The sequence below is a fragment of the Pongo abelii genome, chromosome 20 (genome assembly GCF_028885655.2).
Source record: "Pongo abelii isolate AG06213 chromosome 20, NHGRI_mPonAbe1-v2.0_pri, whole genome shotgun sequence".
Taxonomy (NCBI): domain Eukaryota; kingdom Metazoa; phylum Chordata; class Mammalia; order Primates; family Hominidae; genus Pongo; species Pongo abelii.
The window spans coordinates 62,025,582-62,051,000 of record NC_072005.2 but is presented as its reverse complement, the minus strand read 5'-3'; the positions used below and the strand labels follow the sequence as shown (position 1 = coordinate 62,051,000).

The 25,419-nt window shown below is 55.6% G+C and overlaps 2 protein-coding genes across 5 annotated transcripts; both read left to right on the top strand.

Moving 5' to 3' along the window:
* The first annotated feature begins 2,145 nt into the window (after window positions 1-2,145).
* On the top strand, window positions 2,146-8,855 carry SBK3 (SH3 domain binding kinase family member 3). The gene is made up of 4 exons (XM_024238331.3): window positions 2,146-2,893; window positions 3,445-3,595; window positions 4,092-4,294; window positions 6,485-8,855. The coding sequence occupies exons 1-4, from the start codon at window positions 2,849-2,851 to the stop codon at window positions 7,160-7,162; spliced, it is 1,077 nt and encodes a 358-aa protein (XP_024094099.2). The 5' UTR covers window positions 2,146-2,848; the 3' UTR covers window positions 7,163-8,855.
* Window positions 8,856-10,016: 1,161 nt separating this feature from the next.
* On the top strand, window positions 10,017-19,420 carry SBK2 (SH3 domain binding kinase family member 2). Of its 4 annotated transcripts, none has more exons than XM_063719700.1 (5): window positions 10,017-10,070; window positions 12,040-12,294; window positions 16,944-17,146; window positions 17,883-18,377; window positions 18,615-19,420. In XM_063719700.1, exons 2-5 carry the CDS (start codon window positions 12,042-12,044, stop codon window positions 18,885-18,887), a joined length of 1,224 nt encoding a protein of 407 aa, XP_063575770.1. In that variant the 5' UTR covers window positions 10,017-10,070; window positions 12,040-12,041; the 3' UTR covers window positions 18,888-19,420. The 4 variants fall into 4 exon arrangements, with proteins under 4 accessions (XP_063575770.1, XP_054395065.2, XP_063575769.1 ...); XM_063719699.1 differs by lacking the exon at window positions 10,017-10,070 and adding an exon at window positions 10,980-11,236; XM_054539090.2 differs by having other exon boundaries at window positions 17,883-19,420.
* Window positions 19,421-25,419: the final 5,999 nt, after the last annotated feature.

Genomic DNA, 25,419 nt, shown 5'->3' with positions numbered 1-25,419 from the left:
CCCGACCTCAGGCAATTTGCCCGCCTCAGCCTCCCAAAGTGCTGAGATTACAGGCGTGAGCCATCACGCCTGGCCTCATCTTCAATTTTGTTAAAAAAAAAGTCATTATGACAATTTTACTGTAGTTGAGCTAGAAATTTTCCTTACTTTTATAGATAGGTACTCCCAAGTGTTTGGGCACAATTTATCATGATGCCTGTAGTTTAGTTTATAACTTGTAGCTTTTCATGAAGGAAAATTTCCAGCATAACCAAAAACAGAGGAATAAAATGAGTCCCTTCCCTCTCACTTGTCTCACCACCCACCCACCCCCCCCATATACACACACACACACACACACACACATACACATTTTCTTTTCTTTTGCCAGACTGTTTGTTTGTTTGTTTTTGAGACAGAGTTTTGCTCTTGTTACCCAGGCTGGAGTGCAATGGTTCCATCTCAGCTCACCGCAACCTCTGCCTCCCGGGTTCAAGTGATTCTCCTGCCTCAGCCTCCCAAGTAGCTGGGATTACAAGCATACACCACCATGCCCAGCTAATTTTGTATTTTTAGTAGAGACGGGGTTTCTCCATGTTGGTCAGGCTAGTCTCGAACTCCCGACCTCAGGTGATCCGCCCGCCTCAGCCTCCCAAAGTGCTGGGATTAGAGGCGTGAGTCACCGTGCCCGGCCGGCCAGATGATTTTAAAGCAAACACACCAGGCAGCTCAGCATTTCCACTTCCAAAAGACTTCAATATTTATCATTTACTTGAAACTAGTTTGTATGCCCCCCCAGACAAAGAAATAAATATCAAGAAAGTATGGCCAAATGGTCACATCTGTGAAGTTTAGCCAATGGGCGTTCATGACAGAGCTTGTTTGTTTTTGTTTTGTTGTTATTATTTCTGTTTGTTTGTTTGTTTGTTTTTGAGACGGAGTCCCACTCTGTTGCCCAGGCTGGAGTGCAGTGGTGCAATCTCGGCTCACCACAACCTCCGCCTCCCGGAGTTCAAGCGATTCTCCTGCCTCAGCCTCCCAAGTAGCTGGGATTACAGGCACGGACAGCACTTTTTCTACTTTTCTGTAGGTTTGCGACTTTCCCCAATCTAACCTCAGAACAACAAAGGAAGTTCTACCTCTGCCTCTCCTTGGGCCCCATCCAGCTCCCCAGAGGCCAGCGCCGCAGCCGGTTTCCTGCAGATCCTTCCAGCACCTACTCGTCGCTGCCGTTGCTGTGTCTTTATTAATAGCAGGGCTGTAGTAGTAGTGGAAACACGAGTGGGGCAGGCAGCAGGCCTCTGAGTCACACAGGCCTGGCCCGGGGCCCGCTACCCTTCTGACCTTGTGTAACACAATCACTTCTCAGAACCTCAGTTTCCTGCTCCGTAAACTGGGGATAAATACTGACCCTTTGGGCAGCTGGGAGGATCCAGTGTAAAGCCCCGCACAGGGCTAGGCGCGGAACAGGTGCTGAGAACATGAGAGCACCTCTGTCCCTGACGCTTCCCACAGCTACTTCAGCTCCTGAGTCCTGCGGGAGGAGGGGCTGGGCCTGGACTCCTGGGTCTGAGGGAAGAGGGGCTGGGCCTGAACTCCTGAGCCTGAGGGAGGAGGAGCTGGGGGCCTGGACTCCTGGTTCTGAGGGTGGAGGAACTGGGGACCTGGACTCCTGGTTCTGAGGGTGGAGGAACTGGGGACCTAGACTCCTGGGTCTGAGGGAGGAGGGGCTGGGGTTCTGGACTCTTGGGTCTGAGGGAGGAGGGGCTGGGGGCCTAGACTCCTGGATCTGAGGGAGGAGGAGCTGGGGCCTGGACTCCTGGGTGTGAGGGAGGAGGAACTGGGGCCAGGACTCCTGGTGTGAAGGGGGAGGGCTTTGGGAACTGTTCCCTGGTCCCTGGACACCAGCGCTCCTGGCCTCTGGGGCAAGACAGAGGCGCTCAGCTCTGGGCCTGTCATCCCAGCTCAGGTGTGTGGAGGGGTCTGTCCCACCCTTTCCTCTGCCCTCAGGCCTGGGCCTTGTTGGGGGTTCACAATATGTTTTGTCCCATCTGTCCTGGGACTGGAGCCCAGAGTCCAAGCCGGTCTAAGTTTGGAAGGGAGAGGGAGGGGGCAGCGGTCAGAGGGGGTGAGGGAGGGGTGTGGGGGGACAGGATGTCTCTGTCTCTGAGCTGTCACACACACCCCTGTCCCAGGCCCAGAGAAAGGGAGGGACAAAGGCTTTGAGAGAGAGTCAGGAACAAAGAGGAGGAGAGAGACGCAGAGACACTGGGGAGAGCGGACGGAGATGCCCAGAGGGGCCGGGAGAGACGGGAAACAGAGAGAGAGAGGGGAGCAGGCAGGGAGCAGAGCGTGGAGACACCCCCAGAGTTGGTGGAGAAAGAGTGGAGACAGTGTGCGGATGGGACAGGGAGGGGGAGTCCCACCCCAGAGACCCAAGGGCGAGACAGAGACAGGGAGGGTGGAGAGAGAGAGACGGGGAGAGAAGGAGACAAAGACACACAGAGAGAGGAGAGACGGAGGGAGCAAGAGAGAGGCTGACAGAAAGGTGTTCGTGTAGAAGGAAGGAGAGACTGGGGTTGGCTAAAGAGAGGGGAAGAGAGGGCGCGGGGACTGAGGGCTATCACCTGGGAAGCACAGCAGGGAATACACCCAGAGGGTGGCAGGAGGGCACAGAGAGGCAGAGACACTCCTCCAGCTAGACAGACCCGGACAGACAAGGGGCGACTGAGGCTGACCTTGCAGACGAGCTTCCATCCCTTGGCTCTGCACAGCGAGAACCTGTGGGGTGCAGGGGGCTGGTTGCTCTCTGGGGAGCCCTGACGGGGGGGTCCCGCCCAAGGGCCACCCCACATCGGGAAGCCCTGAGATGGAGCGCAGGGCCTCCGAGACCCCTGAGGATGGGGACCCAGAGGTGAGAGACGGGAGCCAGGGGAGGAAGGCAGAGAGAGAAAAGGAGAGAGAGGCAGGAGGCAACACGGGGAGAGAGAGGAAGAGAAACAGAAAACAGGGAAACGCAAAGACCTCAGAGACCCAGACCCAGGGAGAGAGGATGACAGAGATCCAAGGACACACAGTGAGACCGAGGCCCCCAGAGAAATGGACTCAGAAACACACAGTGGGATGCACAGGGGAAGAGGACGGTGAAAAGAGAGACCAGGGTGGGCGGGCGGGGGGTGCTGTGTGGGCTGGGGATGCACCCCGACTTGGGGCTGGGGGCTCCTGGCCCACTCCCACAGACAGGGGCAGGTGGGGCCTCTGTGACAGTGACCCCTAACCTCGCCAGGACACAAAAACAGGTGGCCCGAGTCCGGGTGAGTCACTGTGACTCATCCTCCTCTCTGGGGACAGTGACCCCTGTCCCCTGCCCCACCCTCCATCCCGGGGCTGCGCCATGACCTCCTCCCCCACCACTCTCAGCAGACCCCAGACTCGCCCCCTCCTCACCCTGCCCCTCTCCCGTAGGAGGACACAGCCACAGCCCTCCAACGGCTGGTGGAGCTGACGACCAGCAGGGTGACCCCGGTGAGGAGCCTTCGGGACCAGTACCACCTCATCCGGAAGCTGGGCTCCGGCTCCTACGGCCGTGTGCTCCTCGCCCAGCCTCACCAGGGGGGTGAGTTCGGCCACCCAAGGGCAGCCTCCCCAACTGCCCCACAATAAGCGTTCTCGGAAGCCACCCAGACAGGGGGCATTCCCAGGAGGAGCTGATGGGGACCCTTCTCGGTGGGGGCCCTCTGAAAGTTAAGAGCTCTGGGATCTTCTGAGAAACACAGGCCCCACCCCAGAGAGGGCAAGGGGCTGCCTACGGTCCCACAGCAAGACAGGTATGCAACTCAGGTTGGAACCCAAGTCACCACCATGTCTCTTACTTGATGCCAGGGGAAACTGAGGCCCGGAGAGGGTGAGGCGGCTGTGCAAGCCCACGCCACAGTCCGAGGCAGAGCAGGGAGGGTCTTCAAAGAAGGACTCCTCCCACCCACACTTCACAGACAGAGGAGCCCGTGCTGCCCATGAGAAGTGTGAGGCTCAGAGAGTTTACACGGCTTCCCTCAGGCCCCACAGCAAGACTGGAGCTGCCTGAGTGTCCCTCCGACCCATCTCCCTGGCAGGTCCAGCTGTGGCTCTGAAGCTCCTGCGTCGGGATTTGGTCCTGAGAAGCACCTTCCTGAGGGAGTTCTGTGTGGGTCGCTGCGTCTCTGCACACCCAGGCCTGCTGCAGACCCTGGCAGGACCCCTACAGACCCCCCGCTATTTTGCCTTCGCCCAGGAGTACGCACCCTGTGGGGACCTCAGCAGGATGCTGCAGGAAAGGGTGAGGCCACGAGGGACAAAGGTTGGGAGCGCTTATCCCAGGTCCAACTCTGTCCCAAGCCCCGTCTCTATCTCCAACTCTGACCCCCAAATCAGGGCCCGCCCAATCCATCTCCACCCTGAGTCCCCACATGACCTCCCCCTTTCTAATTCTCAACGAAGTTCCATGCTTGACCTCAACCCTAATCCATCCAATCACCCAAACACAAGCGCGGAAGGGCAGGGAGCTGGGGGTGGGATTGAGGATGGACTGGAGTCAATGAAGGGGGTGGGGAGGGAGACAGGGTTGGGATTTTAGTTGACTCTGAGGTTAGGGCATGGGCACAGGTGGAGTTGAGTGGGTTGAGTTTAGAGTTGATTATAGATTGATCATGAGTATGGAGAAAGGCATGAATGGGGTTGCAGAGAGAAGCAGAGACGGTTGAGGATGTGTATATAGACTGAGTTGGAGATGGGCTGTAATGGGGTTTCTTCTAGAAAGGAGACCAGGTCAGGACAGAACCCATGATATTCTAGGGTCTCTAGAGTTTGGAGATTAGGGGTAGGGATAGTTTCAGGAATAGATTTTGGATTTCAGATAAAGTTAGGGATAAATGGAAGGAACAAAAGAAGGAAGGGGATGAGGAAGGTACATGTGGATGAATGAGTCTCATTGAGAATTAGAAGGATGGAAGGATGGGTGAGTGGACAGACGGATGGGTGAATAGATGGGTGGAAGGAAGGACTGGTAGATGGATGGGTGGGTAGATGGATGGATGGGTGGGTGGATGGATGGATGGGTGGGTGGATGGATGGGTAGGTGGATGGATGGGTGGGTGGGTGGATGGGTGGATGAAAGGATTGGTGGGTGGATGGATGGATGGATAGATGAATGGATGAAAGTTTTGGTGGGTGAGTGGATGGATGGATGAGCGGATGGGTGGGAGGGTGGGTGGATGAAAGGATTGGTTGAGTGGATGGGTGGGTGGGTGGATGGAAGGATCCGTGGGTGTATGGATGGGTGGGTGGATGGATGGGTGGGTGGGTAGATGGAGGGGTGGATGGATGGATGAAAAGATTGGTGGGTGGATGGATGGATGGATGGATGGATGGATGGATGGATGGATGGAAGAAAGGATTGGTGGATGGATGGATGGATGGATGGATGGATGGATGGATGGATGGATGGATGGATGGAAGAAAGGATTGGTGGATGGATGGATGGATGGATGGATGGATGGATGGATGGATGGATTGGTGGGTGGATGGATGGGTGGATGGATGAATGATAGGTTTGGTGGGTGAGTGAATGGATGAATGAGTAGATGGGTGGGTGCGTGGATGGATGAAAGGATTGGTTGAGTGGATGGGTGGGTGGGTGGATGGAAGGATTGATGGATGGATGATAAATGGATGGTGAGTGGATGGGTGAAAGGAAGCAAGGGAGGATAAATATATGGATGTTGGATATTAAATAACAGAATAACTTACTGGATTGCTGACTGGTTGGTGGAATGGATGTTGGATGGACACACTGTTGAATACTGTTGGAAGGATGGATGGCTTCATGGATGAATTGCTGTCTGGCGACGGATAGATAATCAATTGATGAAATAAACTGGGGAATTTTAGAAAAGCCTCTGAGTTAGAGATGGGGTCTAGACCCATATAAGACTAAGATTAGGGTTAAGAATGAAATTTGAGTTCTCACTGGAGAAGATCTGGATGGTCAGTTTACAAAAGATATATAAGAAATGTTCACAGTGGGCCTGAGTATTTGAGTTAGGAGAATCTTTGAAAGAAGCTAAAAGAAGGAGCTACTGGTTATAACTGGGGTTCCAGTGGGGAAAACTGGGAGACCAGCTGGGAGTTGGTCTATAGGAGTGCAGATATGGCTGCAGGTTGAGGTTGAGGATGATGGAGAGAAAGTCTTTGGGAGCATGTGGTGGGAACACTGGAGGCAGCCACTAGTCTGGGGTTCTAGATTCTCAAACCCCAAGAGTCAAACTTTTAGGACTTAGGAGTCTAGAGCCTCTTTCAAAAATTATTCACAAGGAACCAACTGGTGCAGTGCCTCATGCCTATAATCCCAGCACTTTGGGAGGCCAAGGCAGGAGGATCACTTGAGGCCAGGAGTTAGAGACCAGCCTGGACAACATAAAAAAGACAAAACCAAGACACTCTGACCCTCCTCCTGTCTTCTGGACCCCAGGGCCTCCCAGAACTGCTGGTGAAGCGGGTGGCGGCCCAGCTGGCAGGAGCTCTGGACTTCCTCCACAGCCGGGGGCTGGTCCATGCAGATGTCAAGCCGGACAATGTGCTGGTCTTCGACCCGGTCTGCAGCCGTGTGGCCCTGGGAGACCTGGGTCTGACCCGGCCAGAGGGCAGCCCGACCCCTGCCCCACCAGTGCCTCTGCCCACAGCACCACCTGAGCTCTGCCTCCTGCTACCACCCGACACCCTGCCTCTGCGGCCAGCCGTGGACTCCTGGGGCCTGGGGGTGCTTCTCTTCTGTGCTGCCACTGCCTGTTTCCCTTGGGATGTGGCACTGGCCCCCAACCCTGAGTTTGAGGCCTTCGCTGGCTGGGTGACCACCAAGCCTCAGCCACCTCAGCCACCACCACCCTGGGACCAGTTTGCGCCCCCAGCCCTGGCCTTGCTCCAGGGGCTTCTGGACCTGGATCCTGAGACTAGGAGCCCCCCACTGGCTGTCCTGGACTTCCTGGGGGACGACTGGGGGTTGCAGGGGAACAGAGAGGGACCTGGGGTTCTGGGGAGCGTGTCCTATGAGGACGGGGAGGAGGGAGGCTCAAGCCTGGAGGAGTGGACAGATGAGGGCGATGACGGCAAAAGTGGTGGGAGGACGGAGACAGATGGGGGAGCTCCCTGACCAGGTGACGGAGACAGGTGGCCAGAGCCTGGGCCAGAGGCCCTTCCCCCAGCCCCCAGGGCCACCTGGATGGAGAGACAGCTGCACCCGGGAGGACAGAGAGGGAACACATTGCACTCTCCCTACGGAACGCTGGGCTTGGACGCGCATTCCTCTTCCAACTGAAGACCCAAGAGCCCAGCTCCTGCCCCTCCTCTCTCAGACGCAGGATCCAGGCTCCCAGCCCTACCTCCCTCAAGGACCTTTCCTCTTCCCTCCATCCAGAGTGTCTTCTTTTTTATTTTTTATTTTTTTTAGACTGAGTCTCGCTCTGTCGCCCAGGCTGGAGTGCGGTGGCGCGATCTCGGCTCATTGCAACCTCCCCCTCCCAGGTTCAAGGGACTCTCCTGCTTCAACCTCCCACCACCTGGCTAATTTTGTATTTTTAGTAGAGGTGGGGTTTCACTATGTTGGCCAGGCTGGTCTCGAACTCCTGACCTCAAATGATCCACCCGTCTTGGCCTCCCAAAATGCTGGGATGACAGGCATGAGCCACCACGCCTGGCCATCATGGAGTTCTGATGGGATCACTCCTCTCCTCTAAGACCTTCGGTGGCTCCCGCTGTCCATGTCACAAGATCTGAACTTTAGGATCTGACACCATGTAAACCTCACCCTCCACCTCTCCCATTTCTCTGGGCTGTGGGTGATGTCATGGGAGCCACTCATCTGTTCTGGACCTAAATCTACACATGTGAGAGAACACACACACACGTGCGCACACACACACGCACATGCACACACACGCACATGCACACACGCGCGCGCATGCACACACACACGCACATGCACACACACGCATGCGTGCACACACACGCACACACGCATGCATGCATGCACACACCCGCACTCGCACGCATACGCACATGCACGCACACACACACACGCATGCATGCATGCACACACCCGCACTCGCACCCATACGCACATGCGCGCACACACACATGCCTGCACACACGTGCACGCACAGCTGCTGGCAGACATTGGCACACTGTGTGGCCTCCACTGAGAGCGTCTTCTCCCTGTCCCATGGTTCCAGAAAGTGGCCCCCACCCCCAGCCCTCTCTGGCCTCCTGGGGAACTTGTATTAGAACAATCCGTGTCCCTTTCTGACTGTCCAGGCTGGACCTGGTCTTCTCCATATTTAGATCCTTCCCAGTTCTGCTCCCACAGAGCACCACGGATTGTGATTGCCCCAGCTCCGTCCGCCTTTCTCAGACCCGTCAATCCTAAGAGCCAGGCCTGGTACCCATGGGTCTCCTTCCTCACCAAGGCCAGCCCGCGTCCCGCAGTCCCACGGCACCTCCCAGACAGGACACGGAGCCTGGCTTGTGGAGGTTCACGCCTGCAGGACGGGGACGAACTAGATCCAAATCCGAGACCCCAGCATCCAGCGGAGGGTCCAGAACTGGAAACCGTATTTCCTAAGCAGGAAGGTATGCTTCTAGGCTGGGAAGTGAGCTCACTACATACGACACGGCATCCTGGGCTCGATCCATCGTGGAAGCGCTGCTGAAATAACAGTCTGGTGTTGGCCCAACTGTGAGCCTCGTAGTTTTGACAAATGTCTCATGGTTTGCATCACGATGCCGACACCGGGGGAGGCTGGGGGAGGGTGCATGGGAACTCTCCGCAGGATCTTGGCAACCATTTTATAAACCTAAAATGATTCCAAAATAAAAAGTTTATTTAAAAAAATGAAGTGACTTCACATCAGTCATGGCAGTATAAACCTGAAGGGTGGGCCGGGCCCGGTGGCTTACGGCTGTAATCCCAGCACTTTGGGAGGCTGAGGCGGGTGGATCGCCTGAGGTCAGGAGTTCGAGGCCAGCCTGACCAACATGGTAAAACCCTGTCTCTACTAAAAATATAAGAATTATCCAGGAGTGGTGGCAGGCACCTGTAGTCCCAGCTACTCCGGAGGCCAAGGCATGAGAATCACTTGAACCTGGGAGGTGGAGATTGCAGTGAGCTGAGATCGGGCCACTGCACTCAGCCTGGGCAACAGAGCAAGACTCTGTCTCAAAAAAACAAAAATAGCCCAGGCACAGTGGCTCATGCCTGTAATCCCAGCACTTTGGGAGGCCGAGGCAGGTGGATCACCAGGTCAGGAGATCAAGACCATCCTGGCCAACACGGTGAAACCCTGTCTCTACTAAAACACACAAAAATCAGCCAGGCGTGGTGGCGAATGCCTGTAATCCCAGCCACTCGGGAGGCTGAGGTGAGAGAATCGTTCGAACCAGAGAGTTGGAGGTTGCAGTGAGCCGAGATCGCATCACTGCACTTCAGCCTGGGCGACAGAGCGAGATTCCGTCTCAAAAAGCAAAAAAAAAAGAAATAAAAAACGCTGAAGGATGGGTGCAACCGTCCCAGAAAAAAAGAGGGGTCTGAAGTCCCACTGTGGCCCAAGGCTTGGGGACTTCCGAGTGGGGCTTAATCTCCCTGTGCTTACAGCAGGGAGGCACTCACTGGCCTGTATTCCTGTTGTGCGCTTTCAAACTATTTTTATTGTTATTCCTCTCTTTGGAATCAGGAGCCCTCAGGCCCTCCTCCCTCTGACCCAGGAGTCCAGGTCCTCAACCCCCTCCTCCCTCAGGCCCAGGAGTCCAGGTCCTGTGTAGAAAATGAAATCATTTCTGGAACCCACCCCTGCCTTGACTCCACCCAGCTCCCCCATCAATGCCCCATTGACAGGTCAGACACAAGTGCTTGGAGAGGGGTGTCCAGGGGATCAGATGCTGGGGTCTTGTTTGGGGAAAGAATGAGACAATGAGATTCCAGAACGATGTAGTGTGGGATGACCTCAGACTTAGTGGGGCGGGAAGCAGGTGGTGGAGCAACTGGGAAGAGAGGGGCCTTGAGGCGGGTAGGGAGGCCTCAGTTCTGCCGGAAAACTGCAGATGGGTGGGGGAAGCTAAGGCCTGGACTCCTGGGTCTGAGGGAGGAGGCGCTGGGGGTCTGGACTCCTGGGTCTGAGGGAGGAGGGACTGGGGCCTGCACTCCTGGGTCTGAGAGAGGAGGGACTGGGGCCTGGACTCCTGGGTCTAAGGGAGGAGGAAGGGCTGGAGGTCTGGACTCCTGGGTCTGAGGGAGGAGGGACTGGGGTCCTGAACTCCTGGGTCTGAGGGAGGAGGGGCTGGGGCCTGGACTCCTGGGTGAGCAAGGAGGGGCTGGAGACCTAGACTCCTGGGTCTGAGGGAGGAGGGGCTGGGGCCTGGACTCCTGGGTCTGAGGGAGGAGGCACTGGGGGACTGGATTCCTGGGTCTGAGGGAGGAGGCACTGGGGGCCTGGACTCCTGGGTCTGAGGGAGGTGGGGCTGGGGGTCTGGACTCCTGGGTCTGAGGGAGGAGGGGTTGGGGCCTGGACTCCTGGGTCTGAGGGAGGAGGCACTGGGGGCTTGGACTCCTGAGTCTGAGGGAGGAGGAGGGGCTGGGGCCTGGACTCCTGGGTCTGAGGGAGGAGGCACTGGGGGCCTGGACTCCTGGGTCTGAGGGAGGAGGGGCTGGGGCCTGGACTCCTGGGTCTGAGGGAGGAGGAGGGGCTGGGGCCTGGACTCCTGGGTCTGAAGGAGGAGGAGCTGGGGGTCTGGACTCCTGGGTCTGAGGGAGGAGGGGCTGGGGGTCTGGAGTCCTGGGTCTGAGGGAGGAGGGGCTGGGGCCTGGACTCCTGGGTCTGAGGGAGGAGGAGGGGCTGGGGCCTGGACTCCTGGGTCTGAGGGAGGAGGAGGGGCTGGGGCCTGGACTCCTGGGTCTGAAGGAGGAGGGGCTGGGGCCTGGACTCCTGGGTCTGAGGGAGGAGGTCTCAACTCTTGGGTCAGGGTATTCGCCTGACCACAGCCAGTTCCAGGAGTCATCGCACGATGTCGCTCTGCTCCCAGTGGGGGCAGAAGGGGCAGGCCCAGGGGCGGGGCTTTACGACCCCCAAAGTCGGGGCGGGGTCTTGCTCCTGGGCAGGCCTCTGCTGGCATGGGCCCTAAGTGCCGGGCACTGACCACAGCCGGCGGCCGAAGGGTCAGGCGGGCCTTGGAGGAGGTGAGGTCTGGAGGTCTGAGCCCAGGTTGGGAGGTGGGCAAGGTGCCCTGGCCTGAGGTGGGCAGCACCTGAGGGTGACTGTGCCCGGTGGCCCGAGTCCTTGGTCCCTCAGGGGAGCCTGGGCTGCACCTGGAGGCTGTAGAGCGGTGGAGGATGAGGGAAACAGAATCGGGGGGTCCCCAGTTGTGTGAATTGTATGAGGTTCCAGGAGAGAGGTGGGCTGGGGGCCTGGACCCCTAGGTCTGGCGGAGGAGGGGCTGGGGGGCTGGGTCTGAGGGAGGTGGCTAGGCTGTGAAAGTGGGACCCCAGGCCTGTCAGGAGCTTGGGGACTGATCCCAAGTGCTCGGTCCCATGCAGGACCCAGGCGTCCCAGGCCCTCTGCACAGCCCGCCCTCCCAGCCCTGAGCCCAAGAGCACCTGTTTGTTCTCAGGAGACAGAGTCTACTCATCCACCCCCAGGGCCCAAGTCTGTTTGCTTTGGAAACAAGATGGGGGAGTCTCAGTTATCTGGTTCATCTTTCAACCTCAGGGTGGCGGGTGGCGGCCGCAGTGCGCAGGAATGTGGGGGCAGGGACATCTGTGACCTGGGGCTTGAACTCACACCAGACTTGTCTCCCCACCTCTCACCAAGAGGGAGACTGAGTCACAATGAGAGGCGCGATGAGCCCCCAGCCCCTCCTCCCTCAGACCCAGGAGTCCTGGCCCCCAGCCCCTCCTCCCTCAGACCCAGGAGTCCAGACCCCCAGTCCCCTCCTCCCTTGGGCCTGGGACCTGAGCCTGGGCACCCCTCTCTGTTCTTGCAGAGATGCCTGGCAAACAGTCTGAGGAAGGGCCAGCGGAGGCAGGGGCTTCGGAGGACAGCGGAGAGGAGGGTCTGGGCGGCCTGACGTTAGAGGAGCTCCAGCAGGGCCAGGAGGCTGCCCGGGCGCTGGAGGACATGATGACACTGAGTGCTCAGACCCTGGTCCGAGCCGAGGTGGACGAGCTCTACGAGGAAGTGCGTCCCCTGGGCCAGGGTCGCTATGGCCGCGTCCTTCTGGTCATCCATCGTCAGAAAGGTACGAGGCTGTGGGGCCGGAGGTGGCAGGGTTCAGCTGGGGGCGGGGCACGGGCCTGGGGTAGCCCAGGCTGGGGAGGCTGGTAGGCCTGAATCAAGTCTTACCTCTGCCCTCCAAAGCTGTGTGTTTTTTGTTCTTTTGGTTGGTTGGTTGTTTTTGAGACAGAGTCTGGCTCTGTCGCCCAGGCTGGAGTGCAGTGGCGCAATCTCACTGCAACTTCCACCTCCCAGGTTCAAGTGATCCTCCTGCCTCAGCCTCCCATGTAGCTAGGACTATAGGCATGCACTACCACACCCAGCTACATTTGTGTGTGTGTATTTTTCTTTTTTAGTAGAGATGAGGTTTCGCTCTGTTGACCAGGGTGGTCTTGTACTCCTGGCCTCCAGTGATCCGCCTGCCTCAGCCTCCCAAATTGCTTGGATTACAGGCATGAGCCACGGTGCCCCGCCAAAAACTGTGTGTTTTGAGGAACTCCCTTGCCCTCTCTGAGTCTCAGCTTCCTCCTTTGAAAAATGTGGGTAATGATTTCTACTTGGAAGAATGGTTGATCCTCTGAGTGAATGTGGATTGCTCTAGTTGCTGGGGGTGTATAATGCTGGGTAAGACAGAGCTCCCAGCTCAGGAGCCTCCCGTGGCGGTTGTAGTGGTTACCGTGGGATGATGCAGAGTGATGCTGTCTGCTAAGCACTTAGCAAGGCAGGCACACAGTGGGTGTGCAGGACAGCTCCCCACTACCCTGGGCCTTTCTGCCAAGCACTGTGTCCTTCCATGAAACGGAAAATAGGGAGGCAACCTGAGGTCAGTCAGTTCAGGGCATGCCTTCTGAGGCCAGCCCTGTGCTGGGGGGAAGGGGGTCGGGCGGGCAGGGGACCCAGAATTGAACACAGCCAGTCTCTGCCTTCAAGAATCTCCTAGCATGAACGCAGAAAAAGTGTGCATTCATCTGCTGGGGCTGCCATGACAAAGGCGGGGGCTTCCACAACAGGACTTTTGACTTTTTTCTTTCTTTTTTTTTTTTTTTGAAATGGAGTCTTGCTCTGTTGCCCAGGCTGGAGTGCAGTAGCACAATCTCGGCTCACTGCAACCTCCGCTTCCCAAGTTCAAGTGATTCTTGTGCCTCAGCCCCCCGAGTAGCTGGGATTACAGGTGCATGCCACCATGCCCGGCTCATTTTTGTATTTTTAGTAGAGACGGATTTCCCCATGTTAGCCAGGCTGGTCTTGAACTCCTTATTTCAAGTGATCCCCCTGCCTCGGTCTCCCGAAATGCTGGGATTACAGGCATGAGCCACTGTGCCCGGCCTTTTTTCTTTTCTTTTTTTTTTTTTTTTTTTGAGACAGGGTCTTGCTGTTGTCCAGGCTGGAGTGCAGTGGCGCGATCATAGCTCGCTGCAGCTTTGACCTCCTGGGCTCAAGGGATCCTCCCACCTCAGCTCCACAAGTAGCTGAGACTACAGGCACATGCCACCATGCCCGGCTAATTTTTAAATTTTTTTTTTAAGATGGGGTCTCACTGTGTTGCCCAGGCTGGTCTCAAACTGGCCTCAAGTGGTCCTCCTGCCTCAGCCTCCCAAAGTGCTGGGATTACAGGCGTGCGCCACTGTGCCTGGCTAACAACAGAGCTCTGTTTCCTTACAGCTCTGGAGGCTGGAAGCCTGAGATCAAGATGTCAGCAGGGTTGGTTCTCCTGAGGCCTCTCTCCTTGGCTTGCATTTGGCCGTCTTCTCCCCGTGTCCTCACGTGGTCGTCCCTCTGTGTGTGTCTGTGTCCTGATCTCCTCTTCTTATAAGGACACCAGTCACATTGGACGAGGGCCTGCCCACTCTAGTGACCTCATTTTACCTCTTTAAAGACCCCATCTCCAAATACAGCCACATTCAGCAATGGGGGGGTTAGGACTCCAACATATGAGATTTGGGGAGACACAATTCAGTAATAACGCAGAGGGCAATAACACAGCCACACAACAGCACACCTCAGGAAGAGCTGCAGACGCTGAGATCCAGCCCTGGGTGCTCACAAAGCCGGATGCATGAGCAGTAACGGGCGGGGACTTTGGCAATGAGGCCCCTCCATGGGCGTTTCACTGAACCTGCACCTGGAGGCCTCTAGCACACCTGCCCCTGGGCTGCATGATGCTGGGGCCCTGAGCATGCCACTGTCGTTAAGAAGCTCAGGGCACCGTGGGGAGCATAGATGGGCAGGGATTGCCAACACCGGGTGGCGTGGCTGTTGAGGCAGTGATCAGGAGCGCTGTGAAAACGCGGAAGAGACCCCACTGCATCTGGCTGCAGAGTGGGCGGGGATGGCCGGTGTTTTCGATAAGAAGGGAACTTTTTTATTTTTTATTTTTATTTTTTTGAGACAGAGTCTCACTCTGTCACCCAGGCTGGAGTACAGTGGCACAATCTCGGCTCACTGCAACCTACACCTCCCGGGTTCAAGCAATCCTCCTGCCTCAGCCTCCCAAATAGCTGGGACTACAGGCATGCACCACCACACCTGGCTGATTTTTGTATTTTTAGTAGAGATGGGATTTCACCATTTTGGCCAGGCCGGTCTTGAACTCCTGACCTCAAGTGATCCACCCGCCTGGGCCTCCCAAAGTGCTGGGATTACAGGTGTGAGCCACTGCACTTGGCCTTTCTTTTTTTTCTATTTTTCTTTTTTGGAGATGGAGTCTTGCTCTGTCACCCAGGCTGCAGTGAGTGGAGTGGTACAATCTCGGCTCACTGCAACCTCCGCCTCCTGGGTTCAAGTGATTCTCCTGCCTCAGCCTTCCGAGTAGCTGGGATTACAGGCACGTGCAACCACACCGGCTAATTTTTGTATTTTTAGTAGAGATGGGGTTTCACCATGTTCGCCAGGCTGATCTCAAACTCCTGACCTCAAGTGATCTGCCCACCTTGGCTTCCCAAAGTGCTGGGATTATAGGCATGAGCCACTGCGCTGGGCCAATAAGGAGGGAATTTATCCCAGTCACACACGGCCTTGTGATGGGGAAGGTTGCACCCTCGCAGCTGATGGCTCAGAAATCAAAGAAACCAAGCCGGGCACGGTGGCTCAAACCTGTAATCCCAGCACTTTGGGAGGTCAAGGCAGGAGGATTGCTTAGAGCCTAGGAGTTTGAGACCAGCCTGGGCAACATAGCGAGACCGTCTCTACAAATATTTTTTTAAAAACTTAGCCAGTTAGCAGGAATTTCTGGTGTCGGGGGAAAAAAATTAGCTTGGTGTGCAATTAGCCCAGTGGTGGTGCACGACTGTAGTCCCAGCTACTTGGGGAGCTTGGGCAGGAGAATCACTTGAGCCTGGGAGGCGGAGGTTGCAGTGAGCCGTGATTGTGCTGCTGCACTCCAGCCTGGACGACAGAGAAAGACCCTGTCTTAAAAAAAAAAAAAAAAAAAAGCGTGTGTAGTGGCTCACACCTGTAATCCCAGTGCTTCAGGAGGCTGAGGTGGGTCATCACCTGAGGCCAGGAGTTCGAGACTAGCCTGACCAACATGGTGAACCCCATCTCTACTGAAAATACACAACTTAGCTGGGTATGGTGGCAGGTGCCTGTAATCCCAGCTACTCAGGAGGCTGAGGCAGGAGAGTCACTTGAACCCGTGAGGCAGAGGTTGCAGTGAGCCGAGATCACACCACTGCACTCCAGTCTGGACAAGCGTGAAACTGCATCTCAAAAAAAAAAAAGGAAGACATCAGAAGTTCCTGTCTGCAAGGAGTTTAGCTTCTAGGAAGTCGTTTCCACACGTGACAAAATCCACAATTCCTAATTGGCTTTCTTAACCAGTGTAGGTTACCTTTTCCCCAGGTGTCTCAAAAATACCTTTTTGCCTCAAACACGGGTTTGCTGTCATGAGAAGCCAAACGAGGTCATTGGGGAAATTTCATGGTATCTCTCCATCTCCATGGTTATAGCCTTGTAAGAAAGCAGGGTAGAAATTCACCACGTACTGTTATTATTTTATTTAATTTTTTAGAGATGCCACCATGCCCAGCTAATTATTTTAAAAAAAAATTTTTTCACTCTGTCCCCCAGGCTGGAGTGCAGTGACACAATCTCGGCTCACTGCAACCTCTGCCTCCCGGGTTCAAGCAATTCTCCTGCCTCAGCCGGCCGAGTAGCTGGGATTACAGGCATGCGCCACCACAACCGACTAGTTTTTTGTGTTTTTAGTAGAGAAGGGGTTTCACCACGTTGACTAGGCTGGTCTCGAACTCCTGACCTCAAGCAATCCACCCGCCTCAGTCTCCCAAAGTGCTGGGATTACAGGCGTGAGCCACAGTGCCCGGCCTTTTTAAAACTTTTTTTAGAGGTAGGGTCTCACTGTGTTGTCCGGGCTGGTCTCAAACTCCTGGCCTCAAGGGATCCTCCCGCCTCGGTCTCTGAAAGCATTGGGATCGCAGGCCTGAGCCCCCAGCTGGGCCCCGGCGTGCTGTAACTATTGGTACCACTGGTGATGCTTGGGTGGCCATGCTGTTAGGGTGGGCTCAGGAGGGAGGCGGGAGATGGAGAAGGTGGAGATGGCCTATGGGAAAGAGTCCAAGCTGAGGGGCCATCGGGGGGACCACAGGGGAACAGAGCAGCTGGCCCAGGTGGCCCTTGGCTGCTGCACGCCTCCCACACCTGTCCCTGCTGCCCCAGGCACACCCCTGGCACTGAAGCAGCTCCCGAAACCCCGCACGTCCCTCCGTGGCTTCCTGTACGAGTTCTGTGTGGGGCTCTCGCTGGGCGCGCACTCAGCCATCGTGACGGCCTACGGCATTGGCATCGAGTCGGCACACTCCTACAGCTTCCTGACGGAGCCCGTCCTGCACGGGGATCTCATGGCCTTTATCCAGCCCAAGGTGCGTAGGCAGACCCCAAGCCGCCTCCGAGTGCCTCACCCGCCTCCCAGGAACGTCCTGAGCAGCCTGGGCCACAGAAGCCACAGCCACTGCATTGGGCCTCCCCTACCCCCCGGAGGCCCCTCGCGGGGCCCACAGGACTCGTGGAGTTGTTAGGCCTCTTTGGAGTTCATAGACATCACAGAACTCACGCGATACACTATGGAGACTCACCAGGCAGCACCAGGTCACACTGGACCCCAATCAAGTCACAGGCCCTACAGAGTCACCCTAGGCCCCGCTTAACCTACAGGTCCTACAGGGTCACCCCAGGCCCCACTAAACCCGCAGGCCCCATGGGGTCACCCCAGGCCCCCTAAACCCACAGACCTCATAGGTCACACTAGGCCGCAATAAAGCTACAGGCCTCACAGGTCCCACTAGGCCTCATGGGGTCACCCTAGGCCCCACTAAACCCACGGGCCTTATGGGGTCACCCCAGGCCCCACTAAACCCACGGGCCTTATGGGGTCACCCTAGGCGCCACTAAACCCACGGGCCTTATGGGGTCACCCTAGGCCTCCTAAACCCACAGGCCTCGCAGGTCACACTCAGCCTCACAGGGCCAACTATTCACCGTCTTCCTTACCGGCCTCCTTAGTGTCCTGGGCCTGCTTGCTGGGCAGAGGAGAGGTCCCGCGGTCTCGGTTGCCTTCCGTGGCCTCGGGGCACTGGGTCCTGACCACTCTCCCCGCAGGTGGGCCTCCCGCAGCCCGCAGTGCACCGCTGCGCCGCCCAGCTGGCCTCCGCCCTGGAGTACATCCACGCCCGCGGCCTGGTGTACCGGGACCTGAAGCCGGAGAACATCCTGGTGTGCGACCCGGACTGCCGGCGCTTCAAGCTGACCGACTTCGGCCACACGAGGCCTCGCGGGACCCTGCTGCGCCTGGCCGGGCCGCCCATCCCCTACACGGCCCCCGAGCTCTGCGCGCCCCCGCCCCTGCCCGAGGGCCTGCCCATTCAGCCCGCCCTGGACGCCTGGGCGCTGGGCGTCCTGCTCTTCTGCCTCCTCACGGGCTACTTCCCCTGGGACCAGCCCCTGGCCGAGGCCGACCCCTTCTACGAGGACTTCCTCATCTGGCAGGCGTCGGGCCAGCCCCAGGACCGCCCTCAGCCCTGGTTCGGCCTGGCCCCCGCAGCCGACGCGCTTCTGTGGGGGCTGCTGGACCCTCACCCCCGAAGGAGGAGCGCTGTGAGCTCCATCAGGGAGCACCTGGGGCGCCCCTGGAGGCAGCGGGAGGGCGAGGCTGAAGAAGTGGGAGCGGTGGAAGAGGAGGCTGGGCAGTGAGGAGGCCCTGGGGGATGCAGAACGGGAAGCCTCACCACCCGAGGCCTCCAAGGCCAACGGCTTTTGGTTTCTCCTCACTGTGTTTTCATCCATGGGGCTTGGGATTCCCCTCTGCATCCTCCTTCTCTCTCGTCTCTGCAGGCTGCATTCCTCTCTTGGTCCATGAGGGCCTCAGACCTCTGCGTGTCCCTCCATACCTGCCGCCACCTTCCCCAGGGCCTCAGACCTCCGCGTGGCTCTGCACTTGCTGTTTGCTCGGGACCCTTTAGGCTCATCCCGTCACCCCCTGCATTTTTATTTTTTTTGAGACAGGGTCTCGTTCTCTCTCCCCGACTGGAGTGCAGTGGTGCAATCTCTGCTCACTGCAGTCTCAAAATCCACAGCTCAAGCAATCTTCCTGCCTCAGCCTCCTGAGTAGCTGGGACTACAGGCATGTGCCACCACTCTAGGCTAATTTTTAACTTTTTTTAGAGATGGTTGGGGGCGGGTCTTGCTACGTTGCTCAGGTTAGTCTCAAATTCCTGGCCTCGAGCGAGTCTCCCACCTCGGCCTCCCACAGTGCTGGGATTACAGCTGTGCATCGTAAATGCTTACTGTCTGCCTCCTCATCCCCCCACTCTACTATTGCTCTAGGATGTGTATCTTCTTCTAACTGTATGGCTTATTTTTTGTGGTTATTTTGTGAGCTCCTGGAGTCGGGGGTCTTTGCCACCTTCCGTTTGCTGACAGACCCCATGTACTCAGCGATGGCCTGCAGCAGGGGTCAGGAAATGTCTGTTAAATAAATAAGCCTGTCCGGTGTGGCGCAGCCTCCCCTCCGTCCCTGTCCTCCCGCCGTCCTTTCTGCTTCTCTCTGGCCGGGTCTCCCTCCCACCTGGCACCACCCTCTCTGTGATGTGTTTTGCCTTCTCTCACCCCAGCCGCTCTGCAAATAAACTCCATCTGGCACTCAGATCCCAGTGCTGCTGCGAATCTGTCTGCTCGGGAACGAGAAGGGGAGTGTGCATCAGAGGACATGTGGAGGAGGGAGGGGGGGGTGCAGAGGTGGAGAGACAGAGACACAGAGAAACAGAGAGCAGGGAGAGATGGAGAGAGACAGAGACACACACACAGAGAAACAGATGGGGGAGAGAAAAAGAAGGAGAGATGAAGATAGAGAAACAGACACACAGAAAAAGAAACAGGTGGAGGAAGAGAGAGAGAGTCAGAGAAACAGACACAGACACATACAGAGTTAGAGAGAAAGAGAAACAGAGAGAAAGAGAGAGAAACAGAGAGGTGGAGAGAGACAAACACAGAAAGAGAGACACAGACAGAGAAAAGAGACAGAGAGGAAGGGAGAGAGAGAGAGACAGAGGGGCGAGGATGAGCTGCCTGAGCTCATGGTGCTGCCTGAGCCTCCCCGCTGTCCTGCAGGGGGTCCTGATGGCAGACCTGTGGGCAGGAGGGAGTGAGCCACTTGCTTGTAAGAATCCCTTTCCTTAACCAAACCAAAGTTTGTGTGCTAACAATGGAATTAAAAATATGGTCCTCAAAGCTTCCATCAAGGAGCTCTATATGCATGTGTGCATGAGTGTGTGTGAGTGTGCATGTGTGTGCGAGTGAGTGTATGCGTGTGCATATGTGTGTGCACATGTGTGCAAGTGTGAATGTCATGTGAGCATGAGTATGTGTGCACCCGTGAGTGTGCATGTGTGTCCGTGAGTGTGAGTGTGTATGTGTGCGAGTGAGTGTGCATATTGTGCAAGTGTGAATGTGTGCGTGTGTGCAATTGTGAGTGTATGTGTGCATGTGAGTATGCAAATGTGTGCAAGTGTGTGTCACGTGTGACCATGAGTATGTGCACCAGTGTGAGTGTGCATGTGTGTCCATGAGAGTGAGTGTGCATGAGTGTGCACATGTGTGCAAGTGTGTATGTGTGTGAGTACAAGTGTCCACATATGTGCAAGTGTGAATGTCCTGTGCATGAGTGTGTGCGAGTGTGTGCATGTGTGTGTGTGATTGCGTGTATGCATGTGCATATGTGAGTACAAGTGTGCACATGTCTGCAAGTTTGCATGTCATGTATGAGCATGAGTGTGTGCCAGTGTGAGTGTGCATGTGTGTCTACGGGTATGTGTGTGCATGTGAGTAGGAGTGTGCACATGTGTGCAAGTGTAAATTCGTGGGTGACCATGAATGTGTATGCCAGTGTGAGTGTGCATGTGAGTGCATATGCATGGAAAGGAGGGAGGATGGGGTTGTGTGTGTCTCACTGCACGTGGATGATAATACAGCTTTGTGCCTGTTGTGTTTCCATGAGCATCCGAGCTTGAGTGTGCTGACGTACTTGTGTGTATGGGGAGTGAATGTGACTCGCTATGTGTGGACATCGGATCCGTGTGTGTGTGCGCGCACATGCCTGTCAATGTGTAGCCAGGGTGGTCACGCAGGCGCTGCGGGCGGGCGCCGCCTGGGCCCTCTCTCCTTCGCACCTTCCTCCTCTCTTCCCCGCCCCTGCTTGGCAGCTGCCCTGTTTGCAAACACTGTCTCTTCCTCTCCGCGCCCTCCTTGGCCTCAGGCCCAGAGCAAAGCTACAACTCGGAGCTGGATCGTGTGTCACGCACTCCCTGGTCCCTGCATACCCCGCAGGGCCCCTGCTGTGGCCACCGAGGTGTTGCCTGGAGCGGGGCTGACAGCAGGTGTGCTCCTGTGGAGTGACCCCAAGGAGCCTTCGAATCCAGGTTCAAGCCATAGCGTTGGGGCCTCTGACCTGGACAATCCGGGTGAGCTTCCTGGAGCAGGGATCACTGGGGAGAAGACAGGAGTCAACAACGCGGGGGGTGGGGGGTGCGGGTGGAGTATATCAAGACCTCCTGCCCCTGTATCTGTGAATCTGAAATAGCCTGAGCTGTTAGGCCAAGAATGTGTCCCAAAAAGCTGGAGGTGGCTGGGATGCAGCATGCTGGGTGGGAGTGGAGACCGGGCAGGGGGCAGGGGGCACGAGGTGTTGATTGCTGGCGGCAGCTGAGGATTATCTGGAAGGTGATAATGACCAGCCTGTCATGGGCGAAGCACAGGGGAGGACATACACTTCCCAGGAAGGGCCTGACCCCGACAGGCAGGCAGGGACGACACTAATTAAGTAATGCTTAGTGCTGGCCGGAGGCTGAACCCCAACCAGGGATCTTGGAGGCCACATCTGCTCCCTGACCTGTCCCCAAGATGGTGGCGGGGGTCCCTGGGCTCTGCCCATCTCACGCACAGGGCAGCCAGGTTCCCGCCACACCCACACACCGGGCCGGGGGGCAAAGCCCGGAGTCGAACGCAGCTGGGCTCCCGCACATGGTCCCTGCTGTTAACCTGCAGGGATGTCCTGCCGTGCTCAGCGGGAGGAGGGGCTTGGGGGCACGGGGGTGTGGGTGAGTGTGCGGGTGAGGGTGTGTGTGCGGGTGATTGTGAGTGTGTGAGCATGAGGGAGTAAGCTTGTGAGCATGAGCGAGCTGTATGTGTGGGGGTGAACATAAACGTTTCAGATTGAGTACAGGTGTAGATGTGAGTGTGAGGATGAGTGTAAGATTGTGAGACTGTGTGTGAGAGATCAAGACACTGTATGAGACAGCATGCACGTGTGTGAGAGAATATAAAAGCATGGGCGGGTGCGGTGGCTCACGCCTTGAATCCCAGCACTTTGGGAGGCTGAGGTGGGAAGATCGCTTGAGGCCAGGAGTTTGAGACTAGCCTGGGCAACTAGTTCATTGAAAGTTTGTATTATCTTTTTTTCTTTTCTTTCTTTCTTTCTTTATTTTGTTTTTGTTTTTTGTTTGTTTGTTTTTTGAGACAGAGTTTTGTTTTTGTCACCCCGGCTGGAGTGCAGTGGCGCAATCTCGGGTCACTGCAAACTCCGCCTCCAGGGTTCACACCATTCTCCTGCCTCAGCCTTCCGAGTAGCTGGGACTACAGGCGCCCGCTACCATGCCTGGCTAATTTTTGCATTTTTGGTAGAGACAGGGTTTCACCATGTTGGCCAGGCTGGTCTCGAACTCCTGACGTCAAGTGATCCACCTGCCTCGGCCTCCCAAAGTGCTGGTATTACAGGCGTGAGCCACCGCACCTGGCCTTAATAATTTTGCTTTCAAGTATCATTATTTAAGAAATACATTTTGTAAGGCTATAGCTGCCATACATAGTGATTCCTCTGATGGATCTGGACAAAGTCAATTGAAAACCTCCTGGAAAGGATTCACCATTCTAGATGTCATTAAGGACATTCGTGACTCAGAGAAGGAAGTCAAAATGTCAGCATTAACAGGAGTTTGGAAGAAGTTGATTCCAACCCTTATGGCTGACTTTGAGGGTTCAAGACTTCAGTGGAGGAAGTCACTGGATGTGGCAGAAATAGCAATGAAACTAGAATTAGAAGCAGAGCCTGAAGATGTGATTAAATTGCTGCCATCTCATGATAACACTTGAACAGACGAGTTGCTTCTTATGAATAAGCACCAAAAAAAGTGCTTTCTTGAGATGGAAAGTACTTCTGATGAAGATACTGTGAATGTTGTTGAAATGACAATAAATGATTTAGAATGTTAACAAACTTAGTTAATAAAGTAGCAGCCGGGTTGGAGAAGATTAACTCAATTTTTAAAAATTTTTTAGAGTCAGGGTCTTGCTCTGTTGTCCAGGCTGGAGTGCAGTGGCACAATCGTAGCTCACTGCTGCCTCCATCTCCTGGGCTAAGTGATCCTTCCATCTCAGCTTCCCAAGTAGGTGGGACTATAGGTGCACACCACCACACCTGGTTAATTTTTTTTTTTTTTTTTGGACGAAGTCTCACTCTGTCACCCAGGCTGGAGTGCAGTGGTGCGATGTCAGCTCACTGCGAGCTCCACCTTCTGGGTTCACGCCATTCTCCTGCCTCAGCCTCCCGAGTAGCTGGGACTACAGATGCCCGCCAACACGCCTGACTAATTTTGTTGTATTTTTAGTAGAGACGGGGTTTCACCGCATTAACCAGGATGGTCTCGATCTCCTGACCTCGTGATCCACCCGCCTCAGCCTCCCAAAGTGCTGGGATTACAGGTGTGAGCCACCGCGCCCGGCTGGCTAATTTTTATTTTCTTCGTACAGACAGGGTCTTGCTATGTTGCCCAGACTGGTCTCAAACTCCTGGGCTCAGGTAATCCTCCTGCCTCAGTCTCCCAAAGTGCTGGGATTACAGGCGTAAGCCACTATGCCCGGCCTTACTCCAATTTTGAAAGAAATTTTTACTGTGGAGTAAATACTATCAAATAGCATCGCATGCTACAGAGAAATCTTTCATGAAAGAGTCAGTCGATGCAGCAAACTTCATTATTGTCTTATTTTAAGAAATTGCCACAGCCTCCCCAGGCTTCAGTAACCATCACCCTGATCAGTCAGCAGCCATCAACATCAAGGCAAGATCCTCCAGCAGCAAAAAGATTATGACTCGCTGAAGACTCAGGTGGTCATTAGTATGTTTAGCAATAAAGTATTTTTAATTAAAGTATATAATTAAATACTTTTTTCACCCTGCCATACAGGCTGGAGTGCAACAGCATGAGCTCGGCTCACTGCAACCTCTGCCTCCCGGGTTCAAGCGATTCTCCTGACTCAGCCTCCTGAGTATCTGGGATTACAGGCGCGTGCCACCACGCCTAGATTAAATACTTTTTTTTTAGACATGATGCTATTGTACACTGAATAGTCTACCATATGGGCTGGGGCGGTGGCTCATGCCTGTAATCCCAGGACCTTGGGAAGCCGAGGTGGGCAGATCACCTGAGGTGGGGAATTTGAGACCAGCCTAGCCAACATGGTGAAACCCCATCTCTACAAAATTACAAAAATTAGCCAGGTGTGGTGGTGTGCATCTGTAGTCCCAGCTACTCAGGAGGCTGAGGTGGGAGAATCGCTTGAGCCCAGGAGGTCAAGCCTGCAGTCAGCTGTGATTATACCACTGCACTCCAGGCTGGGCGACAGAGTGAGACCCTGTCTCAAAAACAAAACAAAACAAAATAAAAAGGCCAGGTGCGGTGGCTCACACCTGTAATCCCAGCGTTTTGGGAGGTCGAGGTGGGTGGATCATTTGAGGTCAGGAGTTCAAGATCAGCCTGGTCAACATGGTGAAACCCCGTCTCTACTAAAAAATACAAAAAATTAGCCGGGCTTGGTGGCAGGCACCTGTAGTCCCAGCTACTCTGGAGGCTGAGGTAGGAGAATGGCGTGAACCCGGGAGGCGGAGCTTGCAGTGAGCCGAGATCGCGCCACTGAACTCCAGCCTGGGCGACAGAGCGAGACTCCATCTCAAAAAAAAAAAAAACATAAACAAAAATTAGCCGGGCATGGTGGCGTACGCCTGTAGTCCCAGCTACTCGGAAGGCTGAGGCAGGAGAATCGTTTGAACCTGGGAGGGGGAGGTTGTAGTGAGCTGAGATCGCACCACTGCACTGCAGCCTGGGCGACAGAGCGAGACTTTGTCTCAAAAAAAAAGAAATTAAGAAAAAAAAGGCAGAATTTGCTTTGGTGGCTCTGGGCAGAGCATGAGATTCCGTGTTTGTAAACAGCTTCCACGTGAGGCCAATGCTGCAGGTCCATGGGTCACATTCTGAGGTGCAAGGAATGTGAGAAGATGACTTTAGAGTATGGATCCAGCATCGGGCCTAGCTCTCACTCACGCAAACCGCTTACCTGCTGCGTTCTTCGGGGCCTCCTGTGTCAGCGCTCATAGGAGATCATATCCATTGCCCAGGGAAAATCAAAGATATGTGTCTTCCTTCATACCGCTTATCTGATGAAGGAAGTCCTCTCTGCTCCAACTTTGTTCTGTGTGTGTGTGTGTGTGTGTGTGTGTGTGTGTGTACCACCATGGCTGTTGAATTTCATCAAATGTTTTTTTTCCTGCATCAATTGAGCTTGCTGGGCCTATGCAGCTACTGTTTTGGGC

Bases quoted from the DNA above. Each gene is read 5' to 3' on its own strand.
- SBK3 (XM_024238331.3), top strand. From the start codon at position 2,849: ATGGAGCGCAGGGCCTCCGAGACCCCTGAGGATGGGGACCCAGAG. The intron at 2,894-3,444 runs GTGAGAGACGGG...CCTCTCCCGTAG, and splicing joins CTGAGGATGGGGACCCAGAG to GAGGACACAGCCACAGCCCT. The intron at 3,596-4,091 runs GTGAGTTCGGCC...TCTCCCTGGCAG, and splicing joins CGCCCAGCCTCACCAGGGGG to GTCCAGCTGTGGCTCTGAAG.
- SBK2 (XM_063719700.1), top strand. From the start codon at position 12,042: ATGCCTGGCAAACAGTCTGAGGAAGGGCCAGCGGAGGCAGGGGCTTCG. The intron at 17,147-17,882 runs GTGCGTAGGCAG...CTCTCCCCGCAG, and splicing joins TGGCCTTTATCCAGCCCAAG to GTGGGCCTCCCGCAGCCCGC. The intron at 18,378-18,614 runs GTGAGCTCCATC...TCGTCTCTGCAG, and splicing joins ACCCCCGAAGGAGGAGCGCT to GCTGCATTCCTCTCTTGGTC.